An 18378-nucleotide genomic window follows, 5' to 3' on the forward strand; every position below is an offset into this window, starting at 1 on the left:
TTAACGGAATGGATCCCTTTTATAGCGGGAGTGGGCCATTGCAGTTGGCGGAAGCCAACGAGGATGTTGCAGGGATAAGCGGGGGTAGGGACTGTCAATTAGCTGTCATCGACTAGCTGCGTCAAGATCTTGCGCCTCATGCGGGGCCGCTGTGATCCCTTTAATAAGGATTTTCTTATACGTCTTTAATAAAGCATTCAACGAAAATGTGACATGGTTTTGTCTCACATATATATATATATATATATCAAAGTCTTTTTCTTAGAAGACGGAAGATCGCTAGCTCGTTTGGGCCTTCATATTATTATTACTTTTTTTTAGAAGCTAATGCGATTGGTTTGGCCTTTGGGGTGTTGGGGGCGAAGCAGAGTTTGTTCGAAGATCACAATGCAGATAGTGAAGTCTAATTTTGAATGAGTAAAAACCATGTTCCTTTTCTCCTCCGAAAACTCGATTTTGTGTTGTGTCTTTGAACAATGATAAATTTAAGTATATTTCTTCTTGTGATTGCTTCTCAAAACTGTTCTCTCGTCCAGTCTCACTCAATTGGGTTTTAATCAAACTAGCACTCGGTGTTTTTAATATGTGTATCGTACCTTAATCCGATGGTTTGCACCTTCCATCAACTTCTCTAACCCAAAAAACACACTAAAATTTAAATCAACATTCATTTCACTTTACACTTTACAATGATTTTGGCACCGATGTGCCATCTTAGCAACCTATCACTCTCAAAGTATCGACACCTTCTCCTTCCTCACCTCCGCCCTCCTCCCACATCTCCATCGGCTTCTGTCATTGACTTGTCCCTCCTTTATGTTGCCGTCTCTCTGAACTTATTGGATGCATGTAAATTCCTACTTTAGACCAAATCTAAAGTCTTCGTTCACTATTGTTTCATAGACTCGTAGTTGTTGAAAAAAATATGAATACGTGCGTTGGGGCTGCCATCTCTTCTTGCTAAAATGCAAGTGGCTTAAAAAGTGAGATTTACGATTCATCACCCTCTCATCTAGGTTTTAGAGCGCCTCCAATGATATAAGTTAGTTGATAGCTCATAGTTAATGTTAATCCCATATACATGGCAGCTTTGAAGATCGTGCTGTAAGAAAAACTTGCATTGAAAAGTGAATGAGACTACCTCTTCACTCCATGCTGGCCTTATATCTATTGTACTGTTTAATTAGTAAAAAATTGATTGAGTTAGCTCTAAACTAGACCTTCGGAGCCGCCGGCGTGGTGCCAAGACGCACGGCATCCACTGTTGCCCCTCCGTGCACCGTGCTGCGCTGCGTGGTCCTCCAAAGTTGCATTCTGCGTGTTGCTGTAGTTTTAGGCTAAATAAAGAAAGAGGAGAAGAGAAGAAAAACCAGGCGTGCACTACTTCTTGGCTCTTGCCCGCCCGGGGCTTTTCCATCGCTCACCTGATCACCTCAGCACGCAGCCGTGCACCGTCAGCTCACACGCTAACGCGAAACTGGCCGAAAGCCTCGACAGCGCGCGCGGTAGGCCGGTAGCTGTGCTCCTCAGTGCCTAACTGGAGCACTACGTTCCAAGTCCCCGAAGTTCAGAGGAGATCGAGGGGTGGCCACACCGCCACACCGGTACATATCTACATGTTCCTCGTGGCTGCTAAGGTTTGGCCACAAATTACTGTAGTTGCAGCTTTTCGATGCTGTGAACTTTGGCTCCGACCGATGCGCTGCAGTGAAGACGACGAGGAGAGAGTCCACCCCGGAAGCGGAGTCAGTCCCGTCCGGAGACTCTCTTCCGAGGTTCATGTCCGCTGCTTCATTCACTCATGTCCTCTGCTTCCAACAGAGTACTGCGAGCCTCTCAATCTTTCCTTCCAACAACTCGAGCATACTCCTAGAGCATAGAGCAGCGTGGTTATCCCCAAACAACAAGTGTCATCTGTTCGAATTAAAAACATTTGGCTATAATGATATTACTTCTGGACTAGATATGTGCTGTGTGAGATGGTAAGAAAGCTACGCGTGAGGCTTAAGATCGTGAGTTCGAATTCTACGCACCGCACACGTACATATTTCGCGTGAAACTTCTCCGGCATCGCGCGAGTGCTCGTTGCGTCGTGCCGCAAGTGGAGGCTCCGGATGCCGCACCCCGACGACGCGCGGCGGCAGGAGGCGCTCCTGTACAACGGCGACCCTCCCGCCGCTGGGAACGACGGCCGCCTCGTGTTCAGGATCCCCCTCAAGATGAAGCTCAGCTTCCTGAACAAGGCGGCCATCACGACGGACGCCGCTGACGAGGTACGGCCCGACGGCTCCCTGGCGAGGCCGTGGGACCTGTGCAGCGTGCAGCAGGTGGAGGAAGCCAAATGCATCGTGAAAGTCATCCCCGTGTGGATCTCCGGGACGCTGTGGTTCACCGTGGTGGCGGAGCTGACCAACTACACGTTCCTCCAGGCGGCGACCATGGACCTCCACGTGGGCGGGCATTTCACCATCCCGCCGGTCTCGATCACCGCCGTGTTCTACCTCGCCGTGGCGCTATCCGTGCCCGTCTACGACCTGCTCATATCCCGCGCCGCGCGGCGGCTCACCAAGACCAAGGCCAGGGGCGGCACCACCTTGCTCCAGAAGCAGGGCGCCGGGCTGGCGGCCGCCGCGCTGGACAGCGGCGATGGTGCGTCCCCGCTGTCCGTGTTCCTCCTGGTGCGGCAGCTTGCGGTTGATCGGGCTACTCAGGAAAAATGACGTGCGTGGTGCATGATGGGAGGGCGAGGAGGGAAGGGAAAGACTGCCGGAACTTGGCGGTGCTCCGGCGAGCCGCGGCGTGAGGAGCAGGCTGCGTTCTTTCGCCCCGCGGGGGAGGACGGTGTTTCAGATACAGTCCGCCCCGGACGGTATCTGAAACACCGTCCACCCCCGGGCCCCGGTACCTGCTAGCCGCCCGATGCGACATGGACCTGCTAGCCGGGATTGAGTAGATCGCGGAAGGAGACCAAAGGCGCTCTGCCAGTCTGCCTCGTCAGAATTAGAGTCGGACGCCGGAGGCCGTGCTGCGGTGCTCCGCCGTCTCCGGCGAAGCATACCATCATCCAGGCGTCGACCATGAACCTCCACATGGGCAGGAACTTCGCCATCCCGCCGGTCTCTATCGCCGCCGTGTTCTACCTCGCCGTGGCGCTGTCCGTGCCCGTCTACGACCTGCTCGTCGCCCGCGCCGCGCGGCGGGTCACCAAGACCAAGGGCGGCGGCAATGGCATCACCTTGCTCCAGAGGCAGGGCGCCGGACTGGCGGTAGGTACGCTGGCGTTCATGGTCGCGGCCGCCGTGGAGCGGAGGCGGCGGCGATCCGCGCTGGCGCTCGGCGACGGCGCGTCGTCCCCGCTGCCCGTGTTCCTCCTGGCGCCGCAGCTCGCCGTGATGGGCGTGCCGGGCGCGCTCAGCATGGTGGGGCAGACGGAGTTCTACAACACGCAGTTCCCGGACCAGATGCGCACGCTCGCCAACGCCGCCTTCTACTGCGCGCAGGGCGTCAGCAGCTACCTGGCCACGCTCGTGGTCAGCGTCGTGAACGCGGCGACGAGGCGGCGCGGCGGGCCCGCTGGCTGGGTCACCGACGACATCAACGCCGGGAGGATCGACTACTTCTGCTACGCCATGGCCGTGCTCACCGCGGCCAACTTCGTCTACTTCCTCCTCGTGTGCGCGCACTTCTACCGGTACGAGGGAGAGCAGGCTGCCGACGCCCCTGCCGCTGCCGGACCTGAGCCTGCACGAGACGGTGGTAGCACAAGCGACAGCGACGCCGCGCTCCTCAAAACTTAGCAAGACAGAGCCTTGTATGTTGAAAGAATGAAAAATCATTCCTGATCTTACTGGATGCAATCATTGTGAGATCAAAAATTCAGAAGAGGCCACCAGAGTGAATTGAACCATTATTTTCTTGTGAAATTTACAGTATATAGATGGTCAGATACTCAGATGGATGGGATGCGTTAGTTACATGATGGAGCACGGCGGCGGGTCCTGTTCGTAGACTACTCTCTCCTGGTACCTGGGGCACGCAGGCCACGATGGGACGTGGTGGACGAACACCGTGGCCGGCTGCTCGGGCGCCTTCTTCTCCGCGTCCGCCGACGGCTTCTTCTCCGCGTCCGCCGCCGGTTTGTTCTCGTCGGCCTTCTTCTGCTGCTGCTCGGGCTTCTTCTCCTCGGCCGGCTTCGGCGGCGCGCCGATGGTGATGACGGACGCGCGCCTCCCGGCCTTCCTCGCCTGCACGATCACGTCCACCGGGTCCACCGTGCCGGTCACCGTCATCGTGCCCTTCTCCGAGTCCACCTCGATCTTGTCAACACCTGAATCATGGATGGGTTGCTTCGATCATTGCCGTTGCATTGTCGGAATCCATGTTGCATAGTTGGATGGGTTACCTTGGAGGCCGGAGACGGCCTGAAGGACCTTGCGCTTGCATTTGGCGCAGGAGGTGTCCACCTTGATCACCGTCACCTTCGACATGGACGCAGGAGCCCTTTTGCCACTGATGCCTCTGTCTGGCCTCGCACGATGAGTGCCCGGCAGAGGGTTTGCTCCCGCCTGAGCTAGCACAAATATTTCTGCTAGTTTTCAGGTGGTTGGAGGGACAAACTGGGTAGCTCAACCCCTGACTCCGAGAAGTCTAATCGGTGTCCCCTCGCATTGGCTAGCTGCTAACATTGTCAGCACCAACTTCCAGTGATTGGCGACTACGCTGCAGATTCTAGAACGCATTTCCCTCGTGCAATGGTTCGTTCCCACCAAGCTTGTGTCATGAACAGGGATCATGCGAGGACTCAGCTGCAATGGTCCGATCAGCCGGGATTCTGGTGGGGTAGTTACACTTGCACGATTTTTCTAGTTGTTGAATAGTAAGCGTTTTCGTTACTACTACTTTTATTATTGCTCGTATTCTGATTCCTAATCCCTAGTGTGTTTGAAACTGCACTCTGCCATGTCTCTCGATTTCTTCAAGTTTTTCTGCCGGTTAGTTTTGCACCATGACATGCATGAGCATGACCCTGATAAGTGATATCCTAACAATAATGTGCAGGCTATATAAACTACACCATTGGTTTAGCTTGCAATTTAACTGTTTAAACAGGACATCCTCTCCTTTTGTCTACGCCAAGCTAGAAGTTGAACAACTGTATCTAACTAATCCTGCAAAGGGCGGACAACGTGGACGAATCAACTACATGCATCCTTGAACAGAGAAATAGCAAATACGCAGTATAAATTTGGATAAAAGAAACACATACAGCGTAATCAAGCAATGCTAGAAACACTTCACGCCTTTTCATAAGCTCATCTGGGCTCTGGCACAGCAGAATCACGCGGCAAGAACAACGGCTAGACGACGACAGGAGCTTGTGGCCTGTTGCCATCAACGAAAACAGACAGTATCGCAGGTCCGACAGGCAGGATATCCTCCAATGAAGCCAATAGCCAGATACAGATTTCCAGCCATCAGCCCATCACCACCGATTCTAAGATATGTTTGCTTTGTCCAAGACCAGAGCGTGAGAAGATGAAAGTATCACCAAACATTTCAGCAGTAGAAAATTAGGACACATGACACTAGGAAAGATGGTAACCTGCGAGGGAAACTTCAGCCCTCATTTCAACTGGGATGTTACAGTGAGTGGTTGCCACGGTAAGCAGTTCAGTCATCTCAGGTTCTCAACTAACATTGAGCATCTCTGCAGATTTGCGGTGACAATCCACAGTGTATGCACTAGTAGAGTTACAGCAGCAATGACGAACAACACCTCCTTAGTACTCATGAAGTCACAACAGCAGCGTCAACAAATAGCAATCGCCACTCTGTAATGGGCGGGCCCTTCCCCCTTCTCCAGACGTATATAGGAAGAGGCTCCTCATTGTTGGAGCTGAATCTGCGAAGCGTCTTTAGTGTTACTGCCCTTCAGAGATGGCACGAGCTCCTCATTTCTTGAGTAGAAATTGACTATCTTCTGGTCCAGTTTAAAATAATGTTCCATCTTATCCAGAGGTTTCACATCCAGATCAATGAAATTTGCCTGCAAAAGGAATGTGTAATTTAATACCATTTATGTGGAAGAATATTAAAAAAAAGAAATGAATTCAGTAAACTCATTTGTGAACTACTCCCTCCGTCCTAAATTATGGGTCGTTTTGAGTTTTCTAAGTTCATACCTTTTACTGTGCATCTAGATATGATATATATCAAGGTGCATAGCAAAACCTATATGAATCTAAAAGACCCAAAACGACTAATAATTTGGACAGTATATGTTAGTTTAGTTGCTGGATACTTGAAGATGACGGTAATACAACAATATATCTCACAGTAGTATACCTTGTACTCATAGGTTTGCTTCACAGAATCAAGAAATACTGAATCATACTCAGAATCTGCAGTTCCACTCTCTCTTGGACGAAAGCTGATCATCAGGCTACAGTCCTTTGCAGTAGCAGAAACAAGGAAGTCCCTGACAATCTTCAAGCTCTTGTCCAACGGAAGAGAATGCAAAAGAGTGTACTTCCGCAATAGCTCTGCATCAGTTACATTTTTGCAGACCAAACAAGGCTGCGAAATTATGCTGTAGTACAAATGAATCGCCCCTTCAATGTCATGATCGTCCAGCTTTTGGGTGATCAACAATTTACCAAGTACTCCAGATCTAAAAATTGCCTCTGACAGGAGCTCAATGAAGTCAGGTAGCTCTAGGCCACTAACCTTGCTGAGATCTTGAAGACACTTGTCTGTTTCAGCAGGATGAACGTTATCTGCTCCACCTCCCATGCCACCAAAAACTAAAGAACCATTGACAAAAACCCTGAAGTTGTTCTGAGGAGTTGAGAAAAATGACTTGATGGCAATGCATATCCTTTCTTTTGACCCAGAAAATAGATCAAGAGGATTGTATTCACTAGGCGTCGATATCTGAAATGTGTGCAAGAATGTGTTGGGTATCAACCTGATTTCCAAAACCAAAAGAGATAATATAGTATTACAAGAGTGCCATAAATAACACGAAAGCATGTAGGTTTTTGTCATATAATTGTATCAACAACGCATGTTTCTTTTTCAATGAGCAAGAGCAAAAGAGAGTGCGATTCTATCTTGTATCAATCATTTTAATATACATACCTCACCCTGATGAAATTTGAGGTGCTGATGCATCTTATATCGTGTTACTTGTTTCTTGATGGAATTTTCTTTTGATATATATTCTGATGACGGCAAAAACCCACATTTGGCCTGAAAGGTGAAGCATGCCAAAAATAAGCAATGGTAAACATCTAACACACAATAAAGGATGAGAATAAAAGAGGAAGCTCGCAAAGTACCTTAATCTCCACAGCTATGCAACTGTTGCCTCTCGGATTACCTGAGATTAAGAAAGACTTTCCGTAGTAAGCAAACAAAAAAATTCAAGCTAATATAGAGGTCTAAAAACCCCATAATAGAGCCCATCTGAATCTACTATGAATTCAGGTTGATGCCCAGCTGCCATTTCAAGACAGCAATCAAGCTCTTGCGGTTCAACCTAGAATTAAGTTATGAATCAGTGAAAAAACAAGCCAGTTTCTACCATCTTGATGCCCATTTGGCTGTGGTAAGTAGTATTTGCAAATTTAAACCAATAAGAACTGCAAACCTAATGATGTTTATACACATCTAACACAAATAGAAACAACAAGCTAGGCAACAGTCTTGCCACAAATGTTCCACGCAGAACGAATGAATATAGCACTACTGACTAGACGTTACTGAATCAACCTTCTTTTCTAACATAAACAAGATTCAAATTATGGTAAAAAGAGGGATGGAGAGTTTACCAGAAAATAATGAGTGATCTGGTATTAGAAGAGCAGCATCGGCAGTGTTATCAATTGAGCTCGCATTCACTCTCCAAGCAGGACGGCTATTAAGAACATTCTTTTCAACAAGCTCCAGAAAATCCCTAGAGACACATACACGAACCTGCACGATGGAAAGACAGCATGATTTCTTTGTTGAGTCATGCAGATCCAAAGAATGATGCATTTTTAAACAACTTAACAGCAATTAACAAATGATGAAATAACAGCATGATGATGACCAAAGCCAAATGTTTGCACATCCAAGGCATGCTATTTCATGTATACTCCCTCCATTTTAACTATATGACGTTTATTCATTTTTGAACTAATTAGCTTGTCCCAAAAATCATATATTTAAAAGAGGGAGTAGCAGACTAGTAGGGTGATAGTGATTACTAGGAAATGGTCGCAATTTTCTCATTACTGCAAAAAAAGAATATCGAAGTATCAAGGATTGTTGATATGTTGCTAACCATAAAAACAGAATAACAAGAATAAGTTGAAACCGAACCGTACCCCACCATCAACATGATTAGCACCCAGATGTTTGCTCATAACATGCATTACATAGGCTTGAGCTAAGCAGTCTTGTTTGACAGAGTCAACCAATTCTGGGATATGGCCCCACAGGAGTTGCTCATAACTTGAGAAGACCATACAACTTGGTGCCGGTTGCGACTTGTCTTTTAGAATCTTCTTGACCCGCAGTACCTTGCCAAGCTGAAAACAAGTGAAAAATAAGATCATCAAAGTGAGATAATATTTCCACCAAGCACATCATAATCAGGAAAGAATGCATGCATGGTCACAAACTGGACAATGATGAAAGCCGTAACGTATGCTAATTTTTGGGGTTTTTCATGCGACCAAGTGATCCCTGATCCCTGTGTAATCACTTGCTCGATCAGGTACCGGATCCGGGCTGGAATAGCCACATCCGTGCAGCAGCAACAGAGCCCCGAAATTCACAGCACACCAAGCAAATGAGGACACACTAGGAACCAAATCAGTGCATACCATGGCAGGGGATGAGCCCGTGTAGCTGAGGATGAGATTCGCAGCGCCCTCCCCTTTGTAAACCCAGTCCTTGGCATCTCCCGCTTGCAGAACCCCTTCCATCTCCATCGAAAATCAGCAGCTGCTGCAGGAGCGAATCGAACAGAAATTGGTGATCCCGAGAGTCAAAAGCGCGGAGAAGGAACACGCAATCTGCATCTGTACGTCATCTAGCTTTGCTGGTTAGCTCCGCCATCCGCAGCAAAACCCATGCCGCGGTGAGATCAGTACGGCGGAATCAAGCGAAATGAAGCGAGCGAGCAAGCTCCTAGGCGGAGCGGCGTTTCGTCGAGCAGATGGCGAACGGCCGAGAGCAGCGGCATGGGGAGCAGCCGAGCAAGCCGGCGGAGAGGAGCTACGAGGGGAGCGGGCGGGTGCGATACTTACCAGCGGAAGGAGGTGGGCTCGGGGCTGCGCTCCCGTTGGTTCCTACTCCGGCCGTCCGGCGCTCACCGGAGGGGGAGGGGGAGGAGGAGGCTGGAAGCAGCAGAGATCGCCAGTTCGTGCTGCGGCTGCCGCTCCGCTTGCGCTTCCGTGGAGGGATGCTTTTGTAGGCTAGCAGCATTCGGGGAAGGGGAAGAGAGAGCGTAGGCGTAGCCGAACGCCGGGAAGGCAAAGGGAAACGTGGAGGGAGGGTGGGCGCCACGCGGGCGGGCGCACGCTGGCATGTGGCTCCACCTCCGCGCCGCGTATTGGCGACGCCACCGACCCACCGCCGCCAGCATCTGCTTCTTGTGCCTATGGCTACGAGCCAGGCTGCATCAGGTTATTGTTGGCAGGGGTAAATTCTTTTCGAAACGGAACAGTGGCAAATTCTGATTAACTGTTACGAAACCCAGGACTCACGTATAAGGTGAAAATCAAAATAACGTGACGGTATCAGGTCGCCTCACCAAACCGAGTGCCCCTGACGTAGCATACAGAACAGCAAATGCTCTATGTGAACTCCGATTTTTTTTTTGTTGCTGTTGCACTTGCACATAGCATAATTGGCGTTTGGGTGCACGACCCAAAGTCGTTGAAACAATCACACAGCACAACGGGCAAGAATATTTGTAAATCCAGGAATTTTGTGACGAAACTTTTACTGGACGAAAATGGACTGGAACAAATGGTGATTCCTGAAATATGCTTGTTTATTACTCTTACAATGACTGCCTTGACCCTCTATACACAATAATCAATTATCGGGATGTTTTACACCCACAGCAAAAGAAGATGCCTATGCCTATGTTCAGAAGAGTCTGTATTACAGCAGAGTACAGATGCAAGACGTCTGATGATTTCACCAAGCTGATCTCCTCGGCTTCCAAAATTTTCTAACACCAACTCTTCAGGTTGGATAGCTCAATCAATGACGAAGCTCACCGAACATGTGAGACTGGGAACACAATTACATCAGATAATGTGCATTGCTGTACCTCGACTGCAGAAAACAGCAGATACTAAGTTAAATCTAGCAAGATCCCGAGTTGGAAGGCACACCTCATGAACAAAGCTGGGAGGCTAACGGTCGTCAAATTAGTGATGTTCTCGGTTTGCACACATACACTTCTTGCGCTTGACGTTCCCAGACTGGGTGCTGCGAGAGATCGACAAGAGCAGAAAGGGTTTCCTTTAGGCAGGGAAGAACAAAGCGGGGGGGGGGGGGGGGGGGGGGGCACTGTGCCATCTCCTGGCCAACTGCGTGTAGGCCGTGTAGGTTTGGGGGCCTGGGGATTCCGGACCTCAAACTCTCCTCTCAAGCTCTTCGGCTTCGCTGGATGTGACTAAAAAGAACGGATACGCAGCGCCCGTGGATCCAATTAAGCACTGATTATGATAGGGACAAGAACCTACGCAGTATCTTCCAAACTTCGATCCTGGTTCAACTAGGGGATGGTAACGCAGCTCTTTTCTGGGAGGACAACTGGCTGGGGGACTCCTCACCATGCTTCCTCGCACCAGACCTTTGTGCTATGGTCAAACCCAAAACAAGAAGAACCAGAACCCTAGCGGCTGCCCTGACAAACAAGGTGTGGATTCGCGACATTGTCGGACGAGCTACAGTCAGCGGCATTAGGCAGTATGTCCAGCTTTGGCATACGGTTGCCACTGTCCATTTGCAGGCCGACGTCGAGGATGTCATCTCCTGGCGCTGGGAAGCCTATGGGACATACTCCGCCCGATTGGCATACCATATGTTCTTCCGTGGCTCCACTGTCTCGCCGATCTTCAGAACCGTGTGGCGCGCTTGGGCACCTTTGAAAGTTAAGTTCTTCATTTGCCTCGCGGCCAAGGGCAGGATTTGGACCGCCGAAAGGCGCAAACGACATGGGTTGCAGATTACTGATGAGTGCAATCTCTGTGGCCAAGAAGCTGAAACGGTGGATCACCTATTCAGTCATTGCGCCTACTCCCGTCAGGTGTGGCTTCAGGTTGGGCAAAGAACTAACAACCAGCTACCGAACCTCACCCTGAATTCCAACTTGATCGATTGGTGGCTGTCTATCCGTGCTAATATGATCAACGTCAAAGCTGAAGGCCTAGATTCTACAGTCATGCTGGTCTGCTGGAGGTTATGGAAAGAGAGGAATAGCCGAGCCTTGCAACTGACGTTGCTAGAACACCGCCTCCTGATTGTTAGCTAGCGCTGCGACTTTTATGTCTTAAATTCTACTACTAGACGCCCCTTTTAACAAATGTAATCTCTGTCTATTTCCACTACCGTGTGCGAGTGCCTGGTTAACGGCCCGCGTTGTACAAACATTGTATTTATCTTCCTCTTAATTGAATGATGCGCAGCTCTCCTGCGTATTCTAGAAAAAAATCTAGAGCAGATTCAGATGCTGTAACTAAGGAACACTTCATACCTTTACTCTTACGAATTTTCGATGCCTGAACTGCTTGATTAGATTGTTGTTTTACGAACCCAAAGATTGCGTAGAACCAAGATGAACCTCAAAATCACCTGCTGGTATCTGATAGCTTCACCAAACAGTGTGTTCTATGGAGCAGCATAAGCAAAGATCGCCATAGATCACATCTTGTTGCAGAACTTTACATGTAGATGCAGCATATCTGATGCTTGGCAGCACAGCCCAGAGTTAGCAAAACAGTGACAGGTTATACTGTAACAGGCAAGCTCTGCTGCAACGATATGAAATCCAGGAAACATGTGCTGAAACTTTACTAAATGATGAAAAGGGAACAGATTGTTCCTGAACCACTTGTTTACTCTTACAACGACTACATTGACCCTCTGATTCATACACAATAATCTAATCCGCAAGATGTTGTACACCGCACAAAGAGAAGATGCCTAAGAGTCTGAGGGTGACTATTACAACAGAATTCAGATGCAACATGTTGTCTCATGGCCCATAAGAGACTACATTGGAAGATGTCACCAACCTGATTTCCGCCGGCTACCAAAATTTTCTAATACCAACTCTTCAAGTTGGATAGCTCAATCAATGACAAAGCTCACTGAAAATGTGAGATCGGGAATGCCACTACATCAGATAATGTGCGTTCCGGTAATATCTGTTGATGTACTTTGCCTGCACAAAACAATAAATGCAAAGTTTAATCCAGTGCAGGTTCAGATGCTTTAACTAAGGAACTGAACAACACTTCATACCTTAACATTGGAAACATCGGGGGTGTCCGGGGTTTTCACAGGATAAAATTTGTAAAATTTGATGTTCTCAAATGCCTCTCTTGTCTTAGGATCCATGTCATCAATAGCTTTCTTCCTGGCTTCTTTGGCCTGCATAAGTTTTTGGGAACATTGAATACTGGAAAGCACTAAATCTCTTGAGAAAATAATTAAATATTTCAGATGATTGTGGACCTGTTTCAGTTCTCTCTTTCTTTCTCTAACCTTCTCCTTTAGAAATTCCTGTAAACGTGGCAGTAAAATGAGGAAGGGAAGTTACTACTGTAAAAACAAAGTTGCTTTAGCATATGATTGATCAACAACAAATAGTAATTTGTACCTTAAATTTTTCTTTCTCATCCTCCGGCAACACCTCATCTTTGACTTTCTCTTCAATAAAATCCTGCATTGCAACACAATGATTCAACATACATGCCTAGCCATTATAGTACACCAGAGCAGAACTAAACAAATTCTATACAAACCTCGTAATCATCCATTTCCCAATCAAAATCGCAAACTATCTGCAACAAGCAGCACAAAGTAAACATTGATGTATGACAGCATTTACAGCTAATTGAAATAAGAACTATTGTGAATTATATTTGAAATACAATAACTGCAAAGTGGAAAACAGGGTGAACAGATTTAATTGTCACTTCACATCAATAGAAGAAAACCTCAAACAACCCAACCATCCATTTGGATTGTGCACCATCAAATTGTGACAGTAAATGGCAACATTCAAGAAGGCATAATAGCACAAGCAATTCACGTGTGATCAGTTGCAACCAATGGAAGATGGGGAGGGGGTCCCCAGCAGCACGTGAGATTGGCATACGGCTAAATAGCTATTGTAGCATGTCACCAGCATCAGACAAAAACCATGACCTCATGGACTGATGATCATGTCACAAGCACAAGCAGCCTAGTGATCACAGTAATAAGCAAGAAGTCAACTTCTGTCTGCAGCTTACATGCTGAAATTAGCACAGCAGACTAGTTGTTTCAGTAGAAAAACATATAAAATATAAAACTCAGCCGGTGGGGGAAGACCACCCCCACGGTATTTCAATTAAGAGGGAACTCAACCTTCTATCGGCCGAGAAACCCCCCTAACCCTGGCTTCACCTACGTAGGAGGGCCCAAACCAGATCACAGGTCGCCACCACATGCCGATGCCCTGCCACTATTTTTATGGGTTGCCAACAAGAAGTTTTTCTTTTAACCAGCCCTGAAATTTGCTTCCACGAGGAATCAAACCCAGGCACTGTAAGTGCTACTAGAGCATTGCAACCACTACGCTACAAGCCCTTTCATGACACCGGAATATAATATAAGCCTATTCAAGCTCACAATAAAAGAAATCCATATTTGGTGTGATGCAGACACTACCCTTTCCAGATTTATTCCATTAGCAATTATGACCTACGGGTAAGTAAGAGAAGTAACAATTCTCGATCCTTTATGTCACTGAAGAAAACTCGATGAAGGAAGCTTACCGGGGGTTCTAGAGGATATATGATATTGACAACCGTGTCATCTTCATCTTCAGGAGGATTCAGTGGCATATAATCTGTAAACAAGGTTCGTATACTAATGAGATTACCCTCAAGAGAACGACTTCATCAAACTAAAGCCATATATATTTGAATCAAACGATCTATCAACTGGAACTAGAACAACTCTAGTATATTTGCAGGTAATTGGGAACGTGGGTTGTGCCGAATAGAGGTTCAGTGTGAGTGTTGGGTTATTTTGAGTACATAATAATTTTTTCATGCTTCGGAAGTTCGGATGTTTTAGAGTGTGACTAATCAGTCCGTCTTAGTAGTTCTGAGGCGCTATGCGTAGGTGGCTGCCTCCCTAGACGGTGATTAGGTACTAGCCACCACCTTGTCGCCCACCAGGCGCCTCTTAAAAATTACATGCTCGGACTCCATGCTAATCTTCAAGGCACAAACAGCAAACATACCAAAATGCACAAACAAAAACAATAAATCTGTACCCTCAAAAGAAAGAGAGAACTAATTAAAAGAAGAGAGATTTGCTTGAGACAGGATATTACGTGCCATCAAATTACTAGGAAGCAACCAGGGCATAATTCAAGTGGTATTCCTAAATATAAAACATGCCATTTATGATTTTGTAAAATGAAATACCGGTCAACCAACAAAATTATAGTTTAAGAGCCGTCATATATGTTCCTGCCATGTTACTTGAATTGCCACTTCAATGAATTGACAATTTGATTAGGGAAGAGGGCCATCATTCCAAGAAGTACAGTTGGATCGTAAACATTCAACTCATACGTAGTTGCAGTCCCACAGAACATTATGCACGGTTTTGGATAGTGTGGTTTACATAATCTTGGCGAGACACATGACAAGGATAGGTACAGCATTGGAGCCTCTTTAAGGGTAAGGTACTCAAAGGATCCTAAAGCCAAAAAGGTAACAGATATTCCTGGAGAAGCACAATATAGGCCTACAAAAAGATCAACCCAATTCAGCTTACATGGCATGCAGTAATCGAACTTTTTGACTCTCTCAGTTTTGAGATGCTTCAGCGCAGACCTGTAAAATGTATAAACCTGAGATTTTGTAACTTGCAACTACTGGTAAGGACAGCAGAGCTTGAAAGTGGAAATATAGCACCTCACTGAAAGCGAATGAAAATGCCCCCAAAATAATAACAACAGAAATAAAATTGTCTACCCTAAAGCATGACATTTTGGAAGCATAAATTCATAAAACTGACCTCCGCTGGGTGCAGCCGAGAGTAAATATTTTTGTTTTCAAACTGTCGATCCTGCTAAGCCTGTAGACAAAGCAATAGCAATGTGTGCAAAATAAGTTACCATGTAGTGGGAAAAGGCAAGGATATAAGCGGCAAAAACAAAAGGCAACAAATATTGCTCAACATAAATAACGAAGCAGTACCGGTCCTCAAGAGGAACATAAGGCACCCATGCCATCTTCATCGCCTTCATTGGCACTATTTCTTCATTTTCCCTTTGAACAGAATTTATGCCAATTTTATCTGATGGAGGGAACGGACAGTCTACCTGCAAAATAAAACATATCTAAATGAGACAGATCGTCTAACGAATAGATAGCAAAATAACCCAGGCCTTAAACAAGTTAAATTGATCGAGCTGCCAGGCAATATTTGTCACATCATATTAGAGTCAAAGCACCAATGAAGAGTAAGAGAAGGTCACCAGCCAAGTAGTTTTAACCAGGATACCAGGAAATCCAATAAGGAAATTTTTGAAGGGAAAAAACAGAATTATAACAGAATAACAATAAAGGAATATAAAATGCACCAACCAAAATAGTCCCCTTGGTAACATCAACCAACAAGATCAATAAAGTTTCTTACTCTTCTTTCTAAAAAAGCTTGTCACAAATTTTTAAACTTAAAACTGACATTTTTTCTTGTGCAATTAATAATTCTACGCAAAAAAGGAAACAATAATATATACAAAAGATGGTATGGATTTTGGTAATGCGAAAGGCGCATACTGAATTGTTTAGCTGGCATAGTCATAAACTAAAAATGTTCAGCTCGGTACAATGTGCAACTGCAAGACCATCCTCGATAGTGCATTTTCTAGTAACATGTTTTGCTTTGAAACTAAAGATAGCAGAGCAGAGTAATTATAATCATGGTATAAATGACCCGCGAAGAGGGTGGATTAGAACTTACAGCAACTACTACAGGAATAAGTACTATCTTCGATTCACCATTAACATCTAGGAGTTGTGCTGCATGCCAACAGAAACCAATTAGACTTATATGGAACAATATTAAACAGGCTCATAAAACTAGTAAGGAAATGAATCTGATGACAGATACTAGAATACACTTTATAGATCGAACATGTACAGAGTAAAAGTGATGCATGGGTACAATTGTCGAGTATCATTAAACCAGACTAATAACTCTGCGAATAAAATTCAGATTAAATTTAGCCAGATTACACTAGTTTACTGATTACTGAAGTATAACCAAGATTAACAAAAATGTATCTAGGATCAACAGCTGCAAAATTAACATTGGAAACTAGCTGACAACCAACTACACTTAGTTACTTACGCTCAGTGCTTCCAAACAAGTAAACTGTCTTTCCATAAAGTTCTCCCCCTTCTTCTAGTGTTTTCTGCTCACCAACAAAAACCACATATCAGCATATCACTGTGCAGGGAAGCTAAACATTCAAAAAGAAAAAAAATTGCAAGATTAGTTTTGAGTTTTGGACCATCATACCTCTAAATTTTCGAAGTTCCAGTTGAACTCCTTTATCTTATCAATATTTTCCCACTGCAGATGATAAGCCAAGTTATATGAGTTGTTACAATCATGGCAAAATGCGCAGGTTAAGCTGCATGCCACTTCTAAGTGCACACCAGAAACATACGCACTATACAAAATAAAAGAAGGTAGGGATGGGAACAAACCTCAGTCCCGATAGGAAAAGCGGATAACCATAAATCCTCCTGAACATTGTGACAAACAATTAGTCAATCATGTAATCAAAATCAAAATAGCAAGGCCATCATACAGCATAGTCGTGCAAACCGATCATAATGACATCTTCCAAAACTGGTCAAAATAGTTGCTTTTCAAATAGAAAGAACTGCTGCCATAGAAAAGAAAAAAAACTTGCAAACAGAACATGGCACCTGCATGAGTCAGCATGCCAAAAACATGTTTGTCAACCCATCATCTTCCAATGGCATCTTAAACATCAATGCTAACCAGGCATGCTCCTTGACTCTTACATGAGAATTGCTACCACCGGACCAAAGAAAAAAGTGGGCCTAGAATGAAGGCACATAGGTCTAAAAAATTCATCAGTCACGGATTCTCAAACACTACGGTTGAGCATTCCAGATTCTACTCAAAGCATAACGGAAGCATCCTCCTCCGTTTTTTTTAATCAAAGCACTACAAATCTCGCAGCTAGAGCACCGCAAATCGACTATGAAGCAGTTCGCGAGCTAATCAGATCAGGACCAATCGTCGCTCACTACTCGGGATACCAAAACCTAACACACCGAAACACGCATCCAGACAGGTTCATCGTGAAGCCCACTCACCAAATTCCTCTTCTCCGGGAAGTACTCCGTCTCGGCCTTGGGCTTGGGCGGCGCCTTGGGGCGCCTCCCCCGCCCCCGAGCGGCCGGCTCCTTCGCCGCGGCCTCCGGCTTGGTCGAATCACCAGCGGCGGCGGCGCCCGGCTTGCTCGAGTCAGTGGCCGCCGCCTGGGCCGCCGTGCGCTTCTTACCCCTCGGCCGCGCCATCGCCTTCGGCTGCTAGGTCTTGCGTCCGGATGGGAATGGATTTGTGTCTGCGCGTTCGGGGGAGGGGGTGGGTGTCGATTTGGGGGAAGCGGCGCGTGAAATCGACGCGACGCGAATTTGAAGCGGGGGGGCGAGAGGGGGGTGGCGGAGAGGAATGAGGGCAGAGGCGGCGCGGGGCGCGTGGCCTGGCTGCCTGGCTGCTGTGTGTTTGGTGGGCTGCGAGGGCCGCTGAACTGAACAAGAGTCGGTTTTGGACCGTTCGATTCGTTTGGTTTGTCGACGAGAGGGTGCGAGATGTGAGAGCGAGACCGCGTGGAAAGGAGACTGCTGGAGAGACGCGATTCTGCGGCGTTGTTGCCAGCGCATTCAAATCTAGTACGACTGACACGTGGGGTCCACCTCTAGCTAATCGCGAGGGTTCGGACCTTGTTTCAAAGTAGTGTCGAGCCGGCCCACTTGTGGTTTTATGGGCCTTTGATTGGAGTATTTCTAACCTCTCAACCTTCTTTCTAGCTTA

The 18378-nt window shown here is 46.7% G+C and overlaps 4 protein-coding genes across 5 annotated transcripts; 1 reads left to right on the forward strand and 3 right to left on the reverse strand.

The window, feature by feature from the left end:
* Positions 1-2057: 2057 nt before the first annotated feature.
* Positions 2058-3797, forward strand: LOC117848064 (protein NRT1/ PTR FAMILY 2.13; the record flags this gene model as incomplete). Its single annotated transcript, XM_034729373.2, has 2 exons — positions 2058-2429; positions 3069-3797. Coding segments are annotated over 2 exons (1101 nt in total), but the record flags the coding sequence as incomplete, so codon positions are not given.
* Positions 3798-3875: 78 nt separating this feature from the next.
* On the reverse strand, positions 3876-5444 carry LOC117850507 (heavy metal-associated isoprenylated plant protein 39). Its single transcript, XM_034732339.2, has 2 exons — positions 4403-5444; positions 3876-4327 (listed from the first exon to the last, which is right to left on the reverse strand). The coding sequence occupies exons 1-2, from the start codon at positions 4485-4487 to the stop codon at positions 3972-3974; spliced, it is 441 nt and encodes a 146-aa protein (XP_034588230.1). The 5' UTR covers positions 4488-5444; the 3' UTR covers positions 3876-3971.
* Positions 5445-5593: 149 nt separating this feature from the next.
* On the reverse strand, positions 5594-9500 carry LOC117850506 (inositol-pentakisphosphate 2-kinase IPK1). Of its 2 annotated transcripts, none has more exons than XM_034732338.2 (8): positions 9300-9500; positions 8874-8994; positions 8373-8576; positions 7833-7977; positions 7341-7381; positions 7141-7251; positions 6346-6933; positions 5594-6046 (listed from the first exon to the last, which is right to left on the reverse strand). In XM_034732338.2, exons 2-8 carry the CDS (start codon positions 8979-8981, stop codon positions 5885-5887), a joined length of 1359 nt encoding a protein of 452 aa, XP_034588229.1. In that variant the 5' UTR covers positions 8982-8994; positions 9300-9500; the 3' UTR covers positions 5594-5884. The 2 variants fall into 2 exon arrangements, with proteins under 2 accessions (XP_034588229.1, XP_034588228.1); XM_034732337.2 differs by having other exon boundaries at positions 8874-8997.
* A 2552-nt stretch (positions 9501-12052) lies between these two features.
* LOC117850013 (protein HEAT INTOLERANT 4) lies at positions 12053-18000 on the reverse strand. The gene is made up of 14 exons (XM_034731784.2): positions 17658-18000; positions 17016-17054; positions 16825-16878; positions 16654-16717; positions 16264-16322; positions 15495-15619; positions 15313-15372; positions 15070-15128; positions 14055-14128; positions 13038-13076; positions 12893-12955; positions 12748-12795; positions 12535-12663; positions 12053-12454 (listed from the first exon to the last, which is right to left on the reverse strand). The coding sequence occupies exons 1-14, from the start codon at positions 17859-17861 to the stop codon at positions 12407-12409; spliced, it is 1065 nt and encodes a 354-aa protein (XP_034587675.1). The 5' UTR covers positions 17862-18000; the 3' UTR covers positions 12053-12406.
* Between the last annotated feature and the right edge of the window lie 378 nt (positions 18001-18378).

This window comes from Setaria viridis, chromosome 3 (assembly GCF_005286985.2).
Source record: "Setaria viridis chromosome 3, Setaria_viridis_v4.0, whole genome shotgun sequence".
Taxonomy (NCBI): Eukaryota; Viridiplantae; Streptophyta; class Magnoliopsida; order Poales; family Poaceae; genus Setaria; species Setaria viridis.

Bases quoted from the DNA above. Each gene is read 5' to 3' on its own strand.
- LOC117850013 (XM_034731784.2), bottom strand. From the start codon at position 17,861: ATGGCGCGGCCGAGGGGTAAGAAGCGCACGGCGGCCCAGGCGGCGGCC. The intron at 15,373-15,494 runs GTACTGCTTCGT...CTTTGTCTACAG, and splicing joins TATGTTCCTCTTGAGGACCG to GCTTAGCAGGATCGACAGTT. The intron at 12,664-12,747 runs GTCCACAATCAT...AAACTTATGCAG, and splicing joins GAAAGAGAGAACTGAAACAG to GCCAAAGAAGCCAGGAAGAA.
- LOC117850506 (XM_034732338.2), bottom strand. From the start codon at position 8,981: ATGGAGATGGAAGGGGTTCTGCAAGCGGGAGATGCCAAGGACTGGGTT. The intron at 7,978-8,372 runs GTACGGTTCGGT...TCCATCGTGCAG, and splicing joins CTAATCATGTTGATGGTGGG to GTTCGTGTATGTGTCTCTAG. The intron at 7,252-7,340 runs GTACTTTGCGAG...TTCACCTTTCAG, and splicing joins GCATAGCTGTGGAGATTAAG to GCCAAATGTGGGTTTTTGCC.
- LOC117850507 (XM_034732339.2), bottom strand. From the start codon at position 4,487: ATGTCGAAGGTGACGGTGATCAAGGTGGACACCTCCTGCGCCAAATGC. The intron at 4,328-4,402 runs GTAACCCATCCA...TCCATGATTCAG, and splicing joins GGCCGTCTCCGGCCTCCAAG to GTGTTGACAAGATCGAGGTG.